This window comes from Ziziphus jujuba, chromosome 1, assembly GCF_031755915.1.
Source record: "Ziziphus jujuba cultivar Dongzao chromosome 1, ASM3175591v1".
NCBI classification, from domain to species: domain Eukaryota; kingdom Viridiplantae; phylum Streptophyta; class Magnoliopsida; order Rosales; family Rhamnaceae; genus Ziziphus; species Ziziphus jujuba.
The window spans coordinates 41,519,018-41,536,855 of record NC_083379.1 but is presented as its reverse complement, the minus strand read 5'-3'; the positions used below and the strand labels follow the sequence as shown (position 1 = coordinate 41,536,855).

The window sequence follows — 17,838 nt, the reverse complement described above, 5'->3', positions numbered from 1 at the left end:
AATTTTAATATTCATAAACAATTTAACCTTAAATTTATTTATAGGGAATTGGGGATGAAGAATTTTCGTCATATAATTCGTAAAGAGAAAAATATAGGGAAAAAAATGGCATGGTATAAAATTAAGAACAAGATCTATACATTTCTAAAAGTATAATTTTTTTTAGAATGAAAAATCATTAAAAATCCTTGAATATAAAAGTATCATACACTTAAATATGATATGTTTTCAAATATAATCTTAATATAAATACCTTAACAACAATAATAATGATATAAATTTAATTATTTTGATCAAAGAGTTTAATTAAAAATAGTATCTTATAATATACTATCGCACTAAATACGATAATCTTATATAAATTTCTACACAATTTTGCATGACATGCTTGATACAATACATTTTAATGCAATCCAATACAATACAATATGTACCAATCCAATCTAATATAATACAATCTTACATACTGAACAAGAACATAAAACACAACCCAATAAACATGACCAAAGTAAAACCTCTTAAAAAAAAAAAAATACAATACAAAACAAAAAAGGAAAACCAAAGAGTTTGAGTTCTCTTGTTTTAGTTAGCTTTTATTTTTGAGTCAAATCAAACGCTCAAATTAATGCATTGAGTGGGAGCCTCTCATGCTGTGTCCTCACATGGCCCCTTGTGATATCTTCAAGTCTAGGACAGCCAGAAAGAGCCATGGTGAGCTCAAGCTCGTTTTTCAGTTTCAAGTACACGTCTCACTCCATATTCCCCCTTTGCACCAAGGCCATAGATAATAGGCCTTCCAATCTGCGATAATGGAATTACAATGGTCAATTGAGGCACACAGTTTCTTTTCTTAGGATACATAAATATACCCTCAACAAAGAAAAAGTACAATTGCTTGATAAAGTGTAAAAAGCTACAATCATTAGAACACAAACAACATACAAGTACAGCTTTTGCACCGAGGGCTAATGCCTTGAAGACGTCTGTTCCTCGCCGCGTGAACTACCTGATCAACCATGGTTCACCCAGATCATTATTCAACATTATATTTATTGCACGAGTTATTCTATCATTGGATTTGTATAAAAATAGAGCTTTTCTACCAGCATAATATTTAATACAGTATGCTCCGATTCCAAAAAGACAATGTTCCAACAGGAGACATTTTTTTCTTTTTTTCTTTTTTTTTTTTGTTTTATTTGTGTGTGTGTGTGTGTGTGTGTGTGTGTGTATTAAAATGAGAACATTTCTTTTGAAAAGGCAGTATATATAACAATTCTACTGTTTATTAGTTTTCTGTTTAACACCAAAAAAGTACAGCAAAGAAATAAGCATTCTGTTTATTTGCCTCATTCTTTCAACAGATCAACAAATTCGAATCTATCCAGGAAAAACCTAACATGAAGCATACAGAACATGCCAGAAATGTGGAGAGAAAGCCTACAACATGCACAAACAAGGTATCATTCTGATATAATTTTATTCTACAACATATAATCTAGCAATTTTCTTTCATGAACTAAGATAATGTATTATGAGTATGCATTAGTGTACATTTTTTCTTACAAAAGTATCATCTTAAAATAAAATAAAGAATGTCATATATTTTTACAAAGCATTAGCATAATAAGCAAAGCAAGTATGAAAGTTATCGAAATACACGAACCAAAAGTGAAAATTATGAAACCAAACCCAAACCTTCTAATGTTAATTTTTTTTCTTTCTTTTTGGCAAGAAAATCTAGTAAGTTCAATCTTATATTATCAAGCATGATGGATAGAAATAGACACCTTTTCAAGGACAGATATAGTGGCAGGAGTGTAATCAAGCTGCCGGGCTCCATGATTAGAGACAACAATCCCATCAAAACCAGCTTCCACAGCCATTCTTGCTGACAACGGTGGAACATCATATGTTGAGAATGGCTAATCACGTATAAATACTACTTTGAATTCCAGTTTCAAGACAGATGCATCGTATAAATTAGTACAGCATGTGGAAGGAACCATTTAAATAGAAAAGCCTATTAAATCTTTAGCTAACAAAACGCATAGGAGTCCCTGAATTTTCAAACAAGAAAAAAGGTTCTGAATTTTCAAACAAGAAAAAATGTTCTCTAATTTTTAATATTATAAGTGGATTTGTATTGCCATTTCTTTAAAAGGATGCTCAGAAACAATTGCTTGCGAGGATAGAAGGTTTTCTGTTCTAATTCTTTTTTTTTTTTTTTTTTTTTGGGCTTAGAACTGGGTATTCATAAAAATCAAAAGAAAGCCAGTACAAAAGGCTTAAATTCAGGAGGCTTTCTCAGATACACTTTCCTAAGTCATGTAACAGATACAAGGGGCAGGCAGCCAACTTGGAAGTATAGGTCCTAAGACATTAATTGGCCACTTTGTTAGCTACTATAGGGGCCCAAACAAAATTAATAAAAGAAAAACAAGGAATACTGAGGAGTATTTCATCAAAAAACACATCAGATGACTAGTGAAGAAGACTCTTCTCCCGTGCGTTAATAGCTTTGACAACCGGTTGAGCATCTGGTTCAATGCTCACCTGAGACCACCCTTGATCCACAGCCACCTGTATAGCTCTCCTGATTGCTTCCAATTCAGCCACTTGAGGGATTGAGATATTAGAGTTAAAAGTCTGGATATGTTGTGCCTTTCCTTGGTCATCCCGAGCGACCACCAGAAGCCAACGTCTTCCATTTCTCAGACCTGCATCCACGTTCAGCTTCAGAATACCCACTGCCGGACGTTGCCACCAATGCCTGATTCTCGTGTTTTGGTCCACCCTCACCTTTACGTCCCTAGAAAGAGCTTCTATTAATTCTTTATACCGAGTAATAATTATCGACGGGGAAGACTCAAAACGCTTATTCAAGCCCTCATGGAGAGCTTTATTCCTTAACCACCATAGGTGCTCCAAGGTGATGGCGCTGAACAAGAAAAAATTTTCTTTGTCCTCCTCATGAATGGGAAGAATTCCCTTAGGATTTGATAAACACTTGAGAAAGTCCATTAAATCATTGCACTCCAACGCCTACCATTTTAACCCCCAAGGATTGGCAAACCCAATTCTTCTAGTGACTTCACAATGGAAAAACACATGAACTTTGTGTAAACATTACTTTGAATTTGAACACCTCGGGCCGAGAGATTAGAGAGAACAGGGAGGCCTAAATGAGCCGACTTCCACATAAAAAAGTTCTGTTCTTTCATGCAGGTTACTCTTTCATAAGAAATTCCACCAATCGTTGTGATAATTTAATCCTCAAATTTATCTTATATTGCTGCTGTAATGTGCTGTAGAAATTGGTGCAAAATCTGGTACAGAATCTGTTTTGAGTGTTTTGAAGCTTCAGGAGCTCAAAACGGTGCACTTCATTATTTTGGAAGTAAAGAATGGCAAAATGGTCACTTTGCCTCACATCTTAAGTACAGTGATGTCGTTTTGAGCAACACTTGTTATATTTATATAGCTTTCTTCTTCATAACGTGACAGAGAGTAAAAAACACAAAATTTCCAGAAAATTGCAGAAGGTGGGAAAGCTCCAAGACTCTGTTTTCATTCCCTCATGTTCTTCTTTGTGTAATTGATATTCTTTGTGAGTTTGGTAAAGAACATAGAGTGTAAAGGGTGTAACAAGGGCTTTGGGTTGTGAATATCTGAGTGTTTTCATAGTTTGAGTTCTGTAATTGTTTCTTAGACAGCAGCTGTTCAATAAAATACCAAAAGCTCTCATCGGAGCAACGAGAACATAGGCAATCTTGGCCGAACCTCGCTAAATCTTGTTGTTGTTTGTGTTACTTAGTTTTTCCAGTTTTGCTTTCTGATTTTCCAACAGTGGTATCAGAGCTATTGGGTCTTCGCAATTTTTCATTCCTGGTGAGTTCGTAACTAACAATCTTGGAAGAGAAATTTTGGTTCTGGCTAATCCTAAGGATGTTTACGAAAGTGGAGATTGAGGTTTTCAATGGCAAAGGAGACTTCTTGCTCTAGCGCAAGAAGATGAGGGCTGTCCTGGTCCAGATGAAGGTGGTAAAAGGGCGATCGATGGATCATATGCAACAGATGTCACCGAAGAAAAGAAGCTTGAAATTGATGAATTGCAATGAGTACTATCATCCGTCATCTTTCTGACAATGTGTTGAGGCAGGTAGATGATGTGAGTACTACTTCAAAGATGTGGTAGAAACTGGAACAACTTTACTTGGTGAGATCTTTACCTAACAGAATTGTTTTATTAGAACAATTTTTTGGTTTCAAAATGGATACCACTAAAGACTTAGATGCTAATCTTGATTCTTTTAATCACTTGATACTGAGTCTTGCAAGCTGTAATGTTGTTTTTGATGATGAACATCATGGTGTGATATTATTAAACTCCTTGCCTGAGACTTATAGAGAAGTGAAGAATGCCATTAAGTATGGCAGAGACTCTTTGTCCTTAGAAACAGTAGTGAGTGCCTTCAGGTCCCGAGATTTAGAATTGAAATCTGAATCCAAAGGGGAAGGTCTTACAGTGTGAGGTAGAAACACCACACGAACTTGGGGTCATGGTGACCATAGGAGCAAATCTAGAGAGAGTTTTAGATCTAAGTCTAGGACTCCAGGCAGAAAGTGTTACTACTGCAAGAGAAGGGGCCATTTCATTAAGAATTATTTTAAGAAAAAGAAAGATGAAGAAGAGAAAGGCCAAGTAACTGGTGACTTGGCAGTGGCTTACAATGGTTTGGAGCCTCAGAGGTCTTGGTTGTGTTTTCCAGCCAAGACAAATCTGAATGGGTGTTAGATTCAGGTTGTTCCTTTCATATGTGTCCTGATTTAAGTTGTTTCCATTCTTATTCTAAGTGTGAGGGTGGTCAAGTCCTTTTAGGAAACAACCGGTCATATCAAGTAGTTGGCATTGGAAATGTACAACTACAGCTATTAGATGGTACTGTTAAGACCCTTACTTCAGTAAGACATGTCCCTGATTTGAAGAGAAACTTAATTTCCCTTCGTGTAAAACTAAAAATGGTAATATGAAAGTGACTAAGGGCTCTCTTATTGTAGTGAAAGGTGTAAAAAAGAATGACTTGTATGTTTTGCTTGGTAAAACAATAGTTAATTCTAGTAATGCTTCAGTTAGTTCACAAGTTATGGATAAGACTGTTTTGTGGCACAAAATGTTAGATCACATAAGTGAAAAAGGCCTATATTATTTGAATAAACAAAATGTGTTTGACAAGGACATAATCAGCAATTTGGAGTCATGTGAAACCTGTATTTTAGGAAAACAGCATAGACTTAGTTTTAATTTGAGTACACATAGAGCTAGATCTGTATTGGAGTATATTCATGCTGATGTGTGGGGTCCTGCTAAGGTGCAAACACAAAGTGGAAACATGTATTTTTTTTTGTCTATAATTGATGATTTTTCTAAAAAAATTTGGGTTTATTTGTTGAAAACGAAAGATGAAGTTTTTACTAAGTTTAAAGAATGGAAATTACTTGTTGAAAACCAAATCAGTAAATCTGTTAAAACTTTGAGAACAGACAATGGCCTTGAGTTTTGTAATAAAGAATTTGATATTTTTTGTAAGTCTCATGGTATACTAAGACATAGAACTGTTAAGTACACACCACAGCAAAATGGTGTGGCTGAAAGGATGAATAGGACTATGCTTGACAAGGTGAGATGTATGCTTGTTTCTTTTGGTTTACCTAAATTGTTTTAGGGTGAGGCTGTTATGACAACTATGCATTTGATAAATTTGTCACAATCTACTGTTTTGAACTTTAGACCCCTAAACATGTGTGGCTTGGTAAGAAACCAGATTACAGCAAGCTAAGAGTCTTTGGTTGCACTGCTTATGTCCATCAATCTGAAGGTAAATTAGAGCCTAGGAGCATAAAATGTGTTTTCTTAGATTATCTTTTAGGTGTTAAGGGCTATAGACTTTGGGATAAAAGAAGTCAAGGTTATAAAGTCATTATAAGTAGAGATGTTATTTTTGATGAAAATTCTATGCCATGTAAAGTTACTAACAGTGCAGGTAATGAGACTAGTAACCAGCTGGAAACTAGGAGTTTTGATTTATTTTCTGAGATGGGAAAGCAAGATGATGGAAATCTAAGTGATAAAGCATCACTTGAGGTTGCTGTTGAATCTGGAGGAGTTGATGAACCTGAAAAGCATACCCCTGCCCAATCAAATGTGGATTCAGAAGATGATCAAGCAAACCAGCAATCCTCAAATTCAAGACGCGCAAATATAGTTTCACCAGGATACTTGTTAACCTGAGATAGAGCAAAGAGGCAAGTGAAGCCCAATAGGAAGTATAGCTATGCAGATTTTACAGCCTATGCCTTAGTGGCATTTCAAGATCTTATAGATAATGACCCAAGAAGTTATTTGGAAGCTGTGAAATCAAAGGAAGCTGCAAAATGGAAAGAAGCTATGGTTGAAGAAATGGAATCTTTACGTAAAAATTAGACTTGGGAGTTGGTACCAGCACCTGCAAACCAGAAAATTGTAGATTGTAAATGGATCTACAAAATCAAGGAAGGAATGTCAAAGTCTGAACCAGTGAGGTTTAAAGCTAGATTAGTGGCTAAGGGGTTCACTCAAGTGGAAGGCATAGATTACAAGGAAATCTTCTCACTGGTGGTTAAATACACAACCATTAGGGTCATGTTGGCCTTAGTGACTCAGTTTAATTGGGAGTTAGAACAGATGGATGTCAAGACTGCATTTCTTCATGGAGAATTAGAAGAAAAAATATACATGAGGCAGCCCGAAGGTTTTGAGATTAAGAAAAAAGGTGGAGATTTGGTATGTTTGCTTAAGAAATCACTTTATGGTCTTAAGCAATCACCAAGACAGTGGTATAAAAGATTTGATTCTTTTATGGTGGATGCTGGTTTTGTGAGAAGCAATTTTGACAGTTGCTTATATTTTAAGGATCTTATGACCGATAAAGCTGTGTATCTTCTGTTGTGTGTAGATGATATGCTACTAGCAGGTCCGAATGGTAAAGTTATACTCTTTGTGAAGAATTTACTCAAGTCTGAATTTGATATGAAGGACCTTGGACAAGCCAAGAAGATTTTGGGAATAGACATTGTGAGAAACGGATCAAGATATGAGATGAAGCTATTGCAATCTTCATACATTCAGAAAGTGGTGTCCAGGTTTTCAATGGAAGGTGCAAAACCAGCTAATGTTCCACTTGGTGGACATTTCAAGCTGTTTAGTGAGCAATGTCCAGCTACAAAGCAAAAGAAGGAAGATATGGTGGCTGTACCATATTCAAATGCTGTGGGATCTATGATGTATGTGATGATCTGTACTAGGCCAGATTTAGCTCATGCCATTAGTGTCTTGAGTAGATATATGGCTAATCCTGGCCGAGATCATTGGGAGGCAATGAAATGGCTTCTACGATATTTGAAGCACTCAGTTAGTGAAGGATTGTCTTATAAAGGAAATTCAAGTGAAGTTGAACTACTTGTGTATGTGGATTCTGACTATGCTGGTGATAGGGACAGAAGGAGATCTATGTCTTCTTATGTGTTCACTTTGGGTGGAAATTGTATAAGTTGGAAGTCTCAACTGCAACCTGTGGTGGCTTTATTGAAAACTGAATATGAGTATATGGCAGCAACAGAGGCTGTAAAAGAAGCCATTTGGCTTAAGGGTCTGTTAACAGAACTTAAAGCACTTAATCAAGAGGTCATTTTATATTCAGACAGTTAAAGTGCAATCCACTTGTGTAAAAATCCGGTGTTTCATGAAAGATCTAAGCATATTCAGGTCAGGTATCACTTTATCCGAGATATGACAGCTCAACAGGTGATTAAGTTGAAGAAAATCCCTACTGAGCTCAATCCTTCTGATGTGGGTACAAAGGTGCTAACTGTTAGCAAGTTTAATACTTGCAAGAATCTGCTCCAAGTTGGAGCAAGCTAATTTGGTGATGGTTATTTTTGCTGGGATGGTGATGAGCTTCTGTTGAATTGAATTTGAGGATTAGGTGGAGATATGTGATGATTTAATCCTCAAATTTATCTTATATTGCTGCTGTAATGTGCTGTAGAAAGTGGTGCAGAAACTGGTGCAAAATCTGGTGCAGAATCTGTTTTGAGTGTTTTGAAGCTTCAGGAGCTCAAAACGGTGCACTTCATTATTTTGGAAGTAAAGAATGGCAAAATGGCCACTTTGCCTCACATCTTAAGTAGAGTGATGTCGTTTTGAGCAACACTTGTTATATTTATATAGCTTTCGTCTTCACAACGTGACAGAGAGTAAAAAACACGAAATTTCCATAAAATTGCAGAAGGCAGGAAAGCTCCAAAACTCTGTTTCCATTCCCTCGTGTTCTTCTTTGTGTAACTGATATTCTTTGTGAGTTTGGTAAAGAACATAGAGTGTAAAGGGTGTAACAGGGGCTTTGGGTTGTGAATATCTGAGTGTTTCCATAGTTTGAGTTCTGTAATTGTTTCCTAGACAGCAGCTGTTCAATAAAATACCAAAAGCTCTCACCGGAGCAACGAGGACGTAGGCAATCTTGGCCGAACCTCGCTAAATCTTGTTGTTGTTTGTGTTACTTAGTTTTTCCAGTTTTGCTTTCTAATTTTTCAACAATCGTCCCCTGCAGGATCTCTCCCCTCCTCCAAAGCATAAGTAGACTTAACAGTGAACAATCCTGACTTGGATTTTGGCCAAATGAGTCTTCTGTTCTAATTCATGTTGTATAATCATAATAGGAAGACATGTAAGTATCAAAGATGGAGCCTCCATGTTACCATCTTCATGAGTGAGTACCCCTTTGACCAGAATTGGCAAGCTTGTAATAGATCTTAACCATCCTATGTCCTGCAGATGTTGGTTGCTATACACATGAAAGCTCACAATAGTTACGAAGAAAAATCACATTTAAGAAGAGGAAGAGAGAACACGAGTTGCACAGTGAAATGTTGCTAATAGAATGCCTAAAGAAATTATATAAGCAATTGGGATACCAGAATTTTTTTTTTTTTTGACCTCCCAAGAGAGAGAAGAATTATAGGTCTCATTGCAGAAGTTTCTAGACCTGAACCATCATTCTGCATAGGTAAAGTTTTTGTTGAGCAATTACATTAAACAGACACACATACATTTATTTAAATGACATAGCCACCATATATACAAATATGTCACTCAATCATGTTGGTAGAGACAAATGTCAACTCAGATCATACACAGAATAAACAAAATTCCACCATCCTAAGTTTAACACGTGTCCGGAAAACAAAAAGGCATTTCTTCACAATGAAAAACTTTATACCTCCAATAGTGTGCATCATAAAATAAAAGACCCATTTTCTAAAACAGAACAAATAATTATATATGAAGTTGTTAAGAATTCAATATTCCACTCACAGAGTTTACTGCAGTAGGTAAAAGACCTTCAAAATTCTTCAACTGAGGTGTAACCATTCTGCAGAAGTTGTTAAGAGTCAAATTTCAAATGGGATGCATATGATATACCTCATCGTAACCAACATGAAAAATAAAGAAACTAAGTTTTAAATGATGGTAGGCACACAAATGTTATGCTTCTAGTGGCAATAACAAGTAAACAAAAAGCGCTAATATACTTATTCTTTATGTCTGCCTCCCTTCGACCAAGCCTAGGAGAATAAACTGTTTGGACAATAGCTTCGAATCCACCTTTTTCAGCTCTCCGAACTAGCTGAGCCGATATATCTCGTCTCTTAAAAACCTATCCATAAAAGTGTATGAAAGATGCAGCTTTAAGCTATAGTCATGCCACGGGAACAACAACGGTAATAACAAAGTAAAGTCATAAAGAGCTTAAGAAGAACTAAATACATATAACTGAAAGAAGCGAACAGCATTGCAGCTGGAAGCAACCTCCTCCACAGTGCTGGTAGACATGCAGGATAGAATCTATGATGAAATTGAAAATAAAGGGAAAACTTAAATCTGACCACGATAGCATAATTTGAGTACAAATACAAATTCATATATATTATGCCAATACCATTATGGTGTTGCATGCTGCGGCTGCTCTTGTTGTGGCAACCTCTCCTGAAGTAAACAAAAACAGAAAAAAAAAAATATATATATATATATATATATATATATGTAAACTTTGAAGCCAATATCTTAAGGAAGAGCTTGTATTAGTACCTTCAGGGTGTGCTAATTGTTGCATAGAAGTTGGAGCAACCATTATAGGAGCTGAGATTTTGTAGCCCAACACAGTAATTGACATATCTATTCTGCTAACATCTACAAGAATTCTAGGCCGTATCCTGTAAAGCCACATAACCCGATAACCATAAATTGATATATTAATATGATATAGATTATACTCTATGTTACACCAAATCACTAAGTTTTTTTAACATCACATGATTCTTTGAAATGCTTCCCCATTCTCCTTCAGTGTGTATTCATCCTCAGCTCCTCCTGTATAGAAATCATAGTACATCTTTGGAAGGACTTGTTAAGCCAATTCTTGGAAAATCCTTCACATTTACAGGTTCTGATGCCATTTTTGGTCCTGGAAAGGAGCATCACTCAAACAATAAGTAATCCTAAAGCTGACAAAAACACAAAAAACACATATGTTCTAAAGAGAGAAAGAGAGAGAGGTTGGTTAAATTTTCCTAGAATGAAATGGCCAATACCAGTTTTTGTTCACATTCACTCTCACAAAATATAAAACAGCTAGAGAAATGTCATTTAACGAAATAAAATTGTGAGAAAAGCATGAGGACCCATTATATGCAACAAGCGTTGAATCCCACAAAATAAACCCAAAAACAGAGAGTAGATTTTATTCAAAACAAGCTAAACAAGCATACCTATGAGAGTTGGATTAACGACTTTCTCTTGTTTTTGGCCTTAAGAATTAGGAGAATTATTCTCGAAGTTTTGGGTTTTGAATTTTGATTTTATTAATTTTGGATTAGCCCAAGCTTAGAGATTGAAGAAATGTGTGGAGAGATTAAGTATTTGAACTGTTAGTATTTGTTGTTTTTGAATTGAAAAGGTTAACTATGTGAGGCCATAGGGACAGCATGAACAATGTGGTTGCAAGCATGCAATCTTAATTGGGTTGTATCTTTTAAAGATGCACCAATTAATAAATATATTTTTTATATAAATATCTTTATTCTTTTAAAAATATTCTAATAGAATGAAATGACAAAAACCCAATTTTTATTCGGATTCCATTCACACTAGCGTAAACACCGCTAGAAAAGAATGTGATTCACGTCGTGAAGAATGAAAAAAGTTTAGAATAAAACAAACCCAAAAAAGAAGAAGAAAAAGAGAGAGAAAATTTTAAGCAAAACAAGATAAACATACCAATAAAAGTTGGACAAACCACTTTCTCCTTTTTGGCCTTAAGAATATGAAAACCACTAACAGCATCTTTAGTAACATTGCATTTTACTATTGTATTGCTAAATTTTAATATAATAGTAATTTTTAACCCCTTTTAAATTAAATTTTAAAATTTCCTAATTGTGTTTTTTGATGCAATTAGTAAATTTTTAATTGTCCACCCAGCTAAAATAAATATTATACCACCGTCAAAAGATGGATTTCATTATTATTTAATAATATTTATAGTTTAATAATATTATTTTTTAATATGTTTAGAATTAATTTTAAAATTGAACGTAGATGTTAACATTTAGCATTAAAACATATCACTATCAAATTTTAAAAATATCAATAACAAAATGATATTACCATTTGGAACACTTTAAGGATCCATTTGTCTTGCAAGACTAGATTGAATTAGATTAAACTATTGAAAGTATTATCTAATCAACTAAATTTAAAATATTCTAATTTGATTGGTATGAAATATTTCAATCCAATCCTACAACATAAACTGACCATAAGAGTTATTTGTTAGCGTCTCAATTCGAACTCAAAAAGTTAATTATGTGGGACTAGAGGGATAGCATGAACAATTAGGAAATACATTGTTTAGCCATGGCTTACCACAAAGTAATCTTCCTACGTTTTAGATTAAAATTTTTATTTTCATTTTATGCCGCGGCAAGGGTTCCATAATCAAAAGAGATTATTTAATAGACCATACATATACATCCTCCTTCTCCAATAAGGTATGGATTGAGATTTACATTCTATATAGGAGGGAAGATGTACACACATAATGCATTGAATAATTTTCGTATGATGTGCTTGATTAGCCATTTTGGAGCCCAGCTAAAGCTACGGTCGAGGGCCAACTTTGTAGGAAGATTAATTTGGCCCATTTAAAATCAACTGTATTTGGGCCGCCCAAAATTTCAGAATTTCATTATTGGTGAGGGGGCAGTGCTTTTTCTTCTCCAAAATTTTTGTGCATTATACCAAAAATTTCACAAAAATTTAGAGGATTATTTTAAATAATTGAGTTGTGAACTTGTGATTTAGAAATAATCTTTGAAGTTTTTATTGAATTTTAAAGTAAACATGTTATATTGTAACTTTAATATCCAAAAACATTTTAAGCTTATAATTAGGGGAATGAGTCATTTTTGTCATATTCTTTGGTAAAGAGAAAAATATAGGGGGAAAAAATGGTATAATATAAAAATAAGAACAAACTCTAAGCATTCTAAAAGTGTATATATATATATATATATATTTTTTTTTTTGAATGAAAAATCATTAAAAATCCATTTCTCTTTGACTTTTACATTCTCTAGTAGAATAATTCCCAATTTTTAAATTCTCAATAATTCAATTCTCTTCTAGTAATATGGTAAAAAATTCAAAAAAGTTACCACGTTTTCTTTGAACCACGTCCTCTATTAATCTTTAAATTCGAGTATTATTCGAACCGGTATGGTGAAGAGGCAACCTCTGTTCTGTCCTTTGGCCATGTTCCTCTCTTGTTCCATGAGAAAATTTGCAGTTGTCTCCATAATAACACCTACCTTTAGCATAATAACGGCAAAGCTGTTGCTGCATGCTGTGTTGTCTAATTGGACGAAAACCGTTCATCGTTGTCAATGGCTGCCTATGACTCAATGTATTGACAGAACCCTGATTGTCATTCAAATGGAACATACGTCTACTGCCTGCAAGAGGATCTTTACTCATATGCTTAACGTCCTGAATTTCTGTGTATATTCTTTCCCAATCTGGCAAGGTTCTATACTCAACCATTTCCTCAGAGGCTTGGTTGATTGGCTTGACTACTTTTTCTGCTGGTACTTTTGAATTAGCATATGCACCAGACGACCTTTGAGTATGAAAATAAGGCATTCCTGGATTGACTGATAAACCTGACCGTTTAGGTTGAGATGATGATTTTGGTGCCAAGGTTGAGTTACAGTTAGACTGGTTTTTAGTTGACTCCTTTCTTGACATCCTGAAGCAAAGATATTGTAAAGAACAACCAAAGTCATACTTCAGAGCATTAACAGAATTTGATAAAGCTAGTCTAAGATTGACAATAAGAAAAAGAAATCGACTTTCAGTATCGGACAAGTAGAGTACCTATCTGCTTTAAGCCTTTTCTTCTTTTCCTTCTCTTCTATACGTGCTTCTCTGTCAGACCTAGCAAGGGATCCCCTCTGGTGCTTTTCCATCAAAATTTCATGCCTCTTCCCTTCATTATCCCATCTCTAAAATTGACAAGAAGAATTAGAATGCAACAATGGTTACAAACATATGATTGGGGAGGAAGTAGACTCCATAAATAGCACAAACCTGTCTTACAGTTTTCAACCGATAAAGGTTCCGTCCCTTTATTAGAAGGGGATGAAGTGGAGGGAGTGGTTTCTCCCCCTTGCTCCAGAGTACTTCAATCTGGTTGGAATAGCCCAAAAAAATGCATATTAACAAATGCAATAAAGCATGTTAACCTTAATATTTGCTGATGAGTTCTAAGTACGTGTTCAGGGAACATCTTAAAAAATGATGGCTTGTGCCCTAACAACAGCTACCATGCTTGGTATTTGACAGCCTTCCTCAGTTTTTTCATCTAATTTCCAGTGCATCTAAAAACAAAACATAATTGGAATGATGTCCTGTTCTTTTCAACATTAGCAAACACTACTCTTCAACACACCGTAAATGTATGCTGTTGCTTGGCAGCACCATAGCTTTCTTTCACAATGCGGCCTGCAACAATCCTTGTGCCACATGGAGGGCCACTGGCACTCCGGGAGGCAAGATTGAACCTGAAAATGATTTTGAAGACTGAGGAAAATGTATGTTCATGATGAAAATTTGCATCACAGACTAGTGTAATTAAGATAATCCCAGTAAATCATCATAAGCATCAGCACTGCATATCCATATTTAAAAAAGATCACAAGGAAAAAAAAAAAAAGTATAAAAGAAAGAACATCCTATTATAGTGTATGCATGTTTTAAGTTGTGTATTGAATCATATTCCCAATGCTTCCGTACATAAAAGAAAGCAAATCCTATTTTCACAGTCATCCTGCATTAAAAAGTGAAAGAATGGTACACGATCAAAACAAGAGCTTACATTTCATAAACATTTTGTTCAAACATAACAACATCCCCCGTGCATGCATCACCTGCAAAGAAACCCATTTTTCTTCAGACTATAAACATAAAGTGGAAACAAAAATTGTACCTAGAACACAATGATGGAAACTGTATAATCAAATGAAAATAATATATGATGAAATCATACTATGATTTTATTTGATCTCTTTGTGACTATGAAAAGTGATGATATGGACCCCTGCTAACAAATAACATGCACCATTGGTTTATCCGACCATTTCTTTATATATTCCAATTTGCATATTAATATACCAATGCCTAACATGGTGCTCCATTAAAACATACAAACTTAGTAGTTCATTTGCAAAACCAAAAAAAAAAAAATAAAGCCTCAGTACTAGTACATACTTCAATAAAATAATAAGGAGGTCACTATTGGATAGTTCGATATACAACAATGATGAAGTGTATGCCTTCAAAGTTGAATCCAAAAAACGAATTCATAAGAAACACAATTGCCCCAGGGCATGGATGCTTCAACTGTATAAATGTAAGAGGTAATTAATTATATAATTATATAATTATACAGCGACTAGTTGTCAACTGCCGCTTCAAACCTTTAGTGCATAGAAATACAGAAACACAATCAGCTAAGACAATTCCTATTTTCGAAAACAATCTTCAATAAGTAATAGGCGTGGTTACCTTTACAATTCAATACAAAGCTAGAACGTGGGTACTTCTTCTCCCCTCCACCATTCAAAATCCTGAAGAACATATTTAAAAAAAAACAAAAATCAAGAAATCATAACAAAATGATTCTTCAGTAAGTCAGAGCCACCACTATTATGAAGTAGACAAATTACTCAAAATGCTCCTTAATGCGTTGAATGAGTGTTTCTTTATTCCCCGTCAGTCTCAACCCATTCTTCCTCAGGTAAACCTTACACTGCTCCACTTTCAACTTCTCAAGCTGACCATCTGTCACAAAACAATTTAAAAAAATAAAAAAATAAAAAAACAAAGAAGCAATTTTTATTCGATTAATGCAAGACAAATATTTCAAAGCAACAATCTGAAGAAAGAGGGAAAAGAATAATACTAGATAATAGGAAAGGAAAAATCTTAAAAGGCCATCATATTCACTCTCTTGAGCGATTTCTTACTATTTTCCTCATCTTCTTTAATTAATCAAATTAGCAATTGGATCGGGGGAAAAAAAAAAAAATTGGTGGGACTAACCTCCGATGATTTTTTGGACTAGCTCAAAGATTTTCTCATCTGATTTATCGAGTTCTGGCACAACGATCTCCCTCGGATCTGAGTCTATTGGATCGGAAACAAACCGAGTTTCAGATTTCTTCTTGACTGAGAGATTTGAGAACCTGCCAAGGGTTTCTTCAACAATGTTGTAATCTCGATCGTTTTCTGAATCTTCTGAACTGTATCCATCTTCACTTCCAAAGGAATCTTCCTCCTCTAAATCCATTTGATAGCAATTCGATAGCTCGTACACCGCCATCGATGGACTTCAAACATATATAATGAGTTTATACATGCAAGCATTCGCATCAAACACCGAACCAAGCGTGTGTTTAAGAACGTAATTTAGGGAAAACTTTTTTCAAAAATTTAACCGTTAGCCTAGGATCCAGTGTATGCACACCGAAAATTTAAAAGATTCTGAACTTGCGGAGCCCACAAGCTATCTGGGCCTTAATCTACAGATTTTCCAAGATATCTAATGGGCTGAAGAGTTAACATTAGGGTTTTTCCCATAAATAGCCACCTTACAATTTCATTTTAGAAAAATAGTAAATTTTTTTTTTTTTTAAATTAGCCATCTTGGGACAAAAATACCCTTGATAAAATTGAAAATTATACAAAAGGTTTTTTTTACACCCTTTCATTTCTTCTACACAACCGTTCGTTCGTGGGAGTGGGGTTTCTACAAAACTGTTCGTGGGGTTTCTCTAAACTCTTTGCATCTCATCGCCTCTCACTCTCATTTTTTTGTATTTTCTCATATCTCAAACTAAAATCAGATAAAAATTTTATCTTTTTTCTTATTAGATGAAAGTAAGGAAATATGTGTTTTTTTTGTTTTTTCTCTTTCTCTTTTTTCTTGTAAGTTTTATTAGTTTAGGGTTTTTTAAGCTTTTTATTTGATATGGGTATGCAAGAAATTGATTTATGAGATGTTCTATGTGATTTTAAAGATACTTTAGGTGGCATATGGTTTGAAAATGGGAGAAATTTTGTGTAAAACTGAAAAATCGCGAAAAACAGTAAAAACGGAGGAAATTTGGCGAAAAAGATGAATTTCCGCCAGTTTTCCGCCATTTTTCCGCCATTTTTCCGCCAGTAGGAAAAAGCTATATTTGGCCCGAAAAAAAAAACAGAATCAACTTTTTTAATACAGTTAATATGTTTGTTTAATATTATTCAAAATTTTATATATTTATTGATTTAGTTTAACGTTATTCATTTAATTTTGTAGTAAAATGGAAGATGATGACATTGTAATTGCGGTTTTATACAATGGAACATTGGTACAAAATGATAGTGGTGATTGGGAATATCGAAATGGTAAAAATGTAATGGTTTCTGTCGGCAAGAGATGCACAAAATCAGAGTTAGAGGATGAGATTTTCAATTCTATTGAGATAGATCGAAATGAATATTTGCTAAAGCTAAAATGGATATATGGACGATGTGCAGAAAAGTTGGATCCTACAGAAATACGATGTGATAGGAATGTGAAATGCTTTCTTCAAGAAGTGAGGAATGGAGGGATGACAATGATGCGGCCTCCATTGTATGTTGAGGTGATTTCAAAAGTTGAACATGTATGTAGAAATGTTCATCAAATAGCATTTGCTTCGGATAGTGGGAGTAATCTTCATTCTTTTTCTTGTCCTCCAATTGGTGGTCGTCTACCACAAGCTTCCGGTACTGAACCAATTCAGGCTACATCTCAGGAAATTATGGTTCAAGAAACTCAGTTTAGAGATCAAGTTGATGTTCGTGGGGCCTGGACATCATTTAACATTCACGAAGGAGTTGATGTTGGAGGTGACTATGCTGAACGGTTTCCTAACGACGAGGAGTATGAGCAGTTGCATCATATTGATCATGATGAGAATTACAATGCAGTAGGGGACGATGTTGGTCATAATGATGTAGATTTTGATCATGAGTTGCCGGACAATGATAATGATATGCATCCTGAAATGAACAATGAAGGAGTTGATGATGTTAGGGTTCATCGTGCTACAAGTGACCACATATCATCGAGCAACAGAAGTGGTTCTATGGCCATA

The 17,838-nt window shown here is 34.8% G+C and overlaps 2 protein-coding genes across 2 annotated transcripts; both read right to left on the bottom strand.

The window, feature by feature from the left end:
• Positions 1 to 386: 386 nt before the first annotated feature.
• Positions 387 to 10,554, bottom strand: LOC107434825 (peroxisomal (S)-2-hydroxyacid oxidase GLO4). The gene is given in 14 exon segments (XM_060818468.1): positions 387 to 735; positions 737 to 801; positions 943 to 1,066; positions 1,789 to 1,891; positions 8,797 to 8,866; positions 9,035 to 9,075; positions 9,078 to 9,096; positions 9,413 to 9,470; positions 9,631 to 9,755; positions 9,866 to 9,943; positions 10,038 to 10,084; positions 10,187 to 10,311; positions 10,411 to 10,523; positions 10,525 to 10,554. Coding segments are annotated over 14 exon segments (1,116 nt in total). The 3' UTR covers positions 387 to 617.
• Positions 10,555 to 12,653: 2,099 nt separating this feature from the next.
• On the bottom strand, positions 12,654 to 16,160 carry LOC107434651 (zinc finger CCCH domain-containing protein 62). Its single transcript, XM_048463850.2, has 8 exons — positions 15,758 to 16,160; positions 15,382 to 15,496; positions 15,221 to 15,282; positions 14,532 to 14,583; positions 14,106 to 14,217; positions 13,745 to 13,843; positions 13,532 to 13,659; positions 12,654 to 13,403 (listed from the first exon to the last, which is right to left on the bottom strand). The coding sequence occupies exons 1-8, from the start codon at positions 16,035 to 16,037 to the stop codon at positions 12,848 to 12,850; spliced, it is 1,404 nt and encodes a 467-aa protein (XP_048319807.1). The 5' UTR covers positions 16,038 to 16,160; the 3' UTR covers positions 12,654 to 12,847.
• Between the last annotated feature and the right edge of the window lie 1,678 nt (positions 16,161 to 17,838).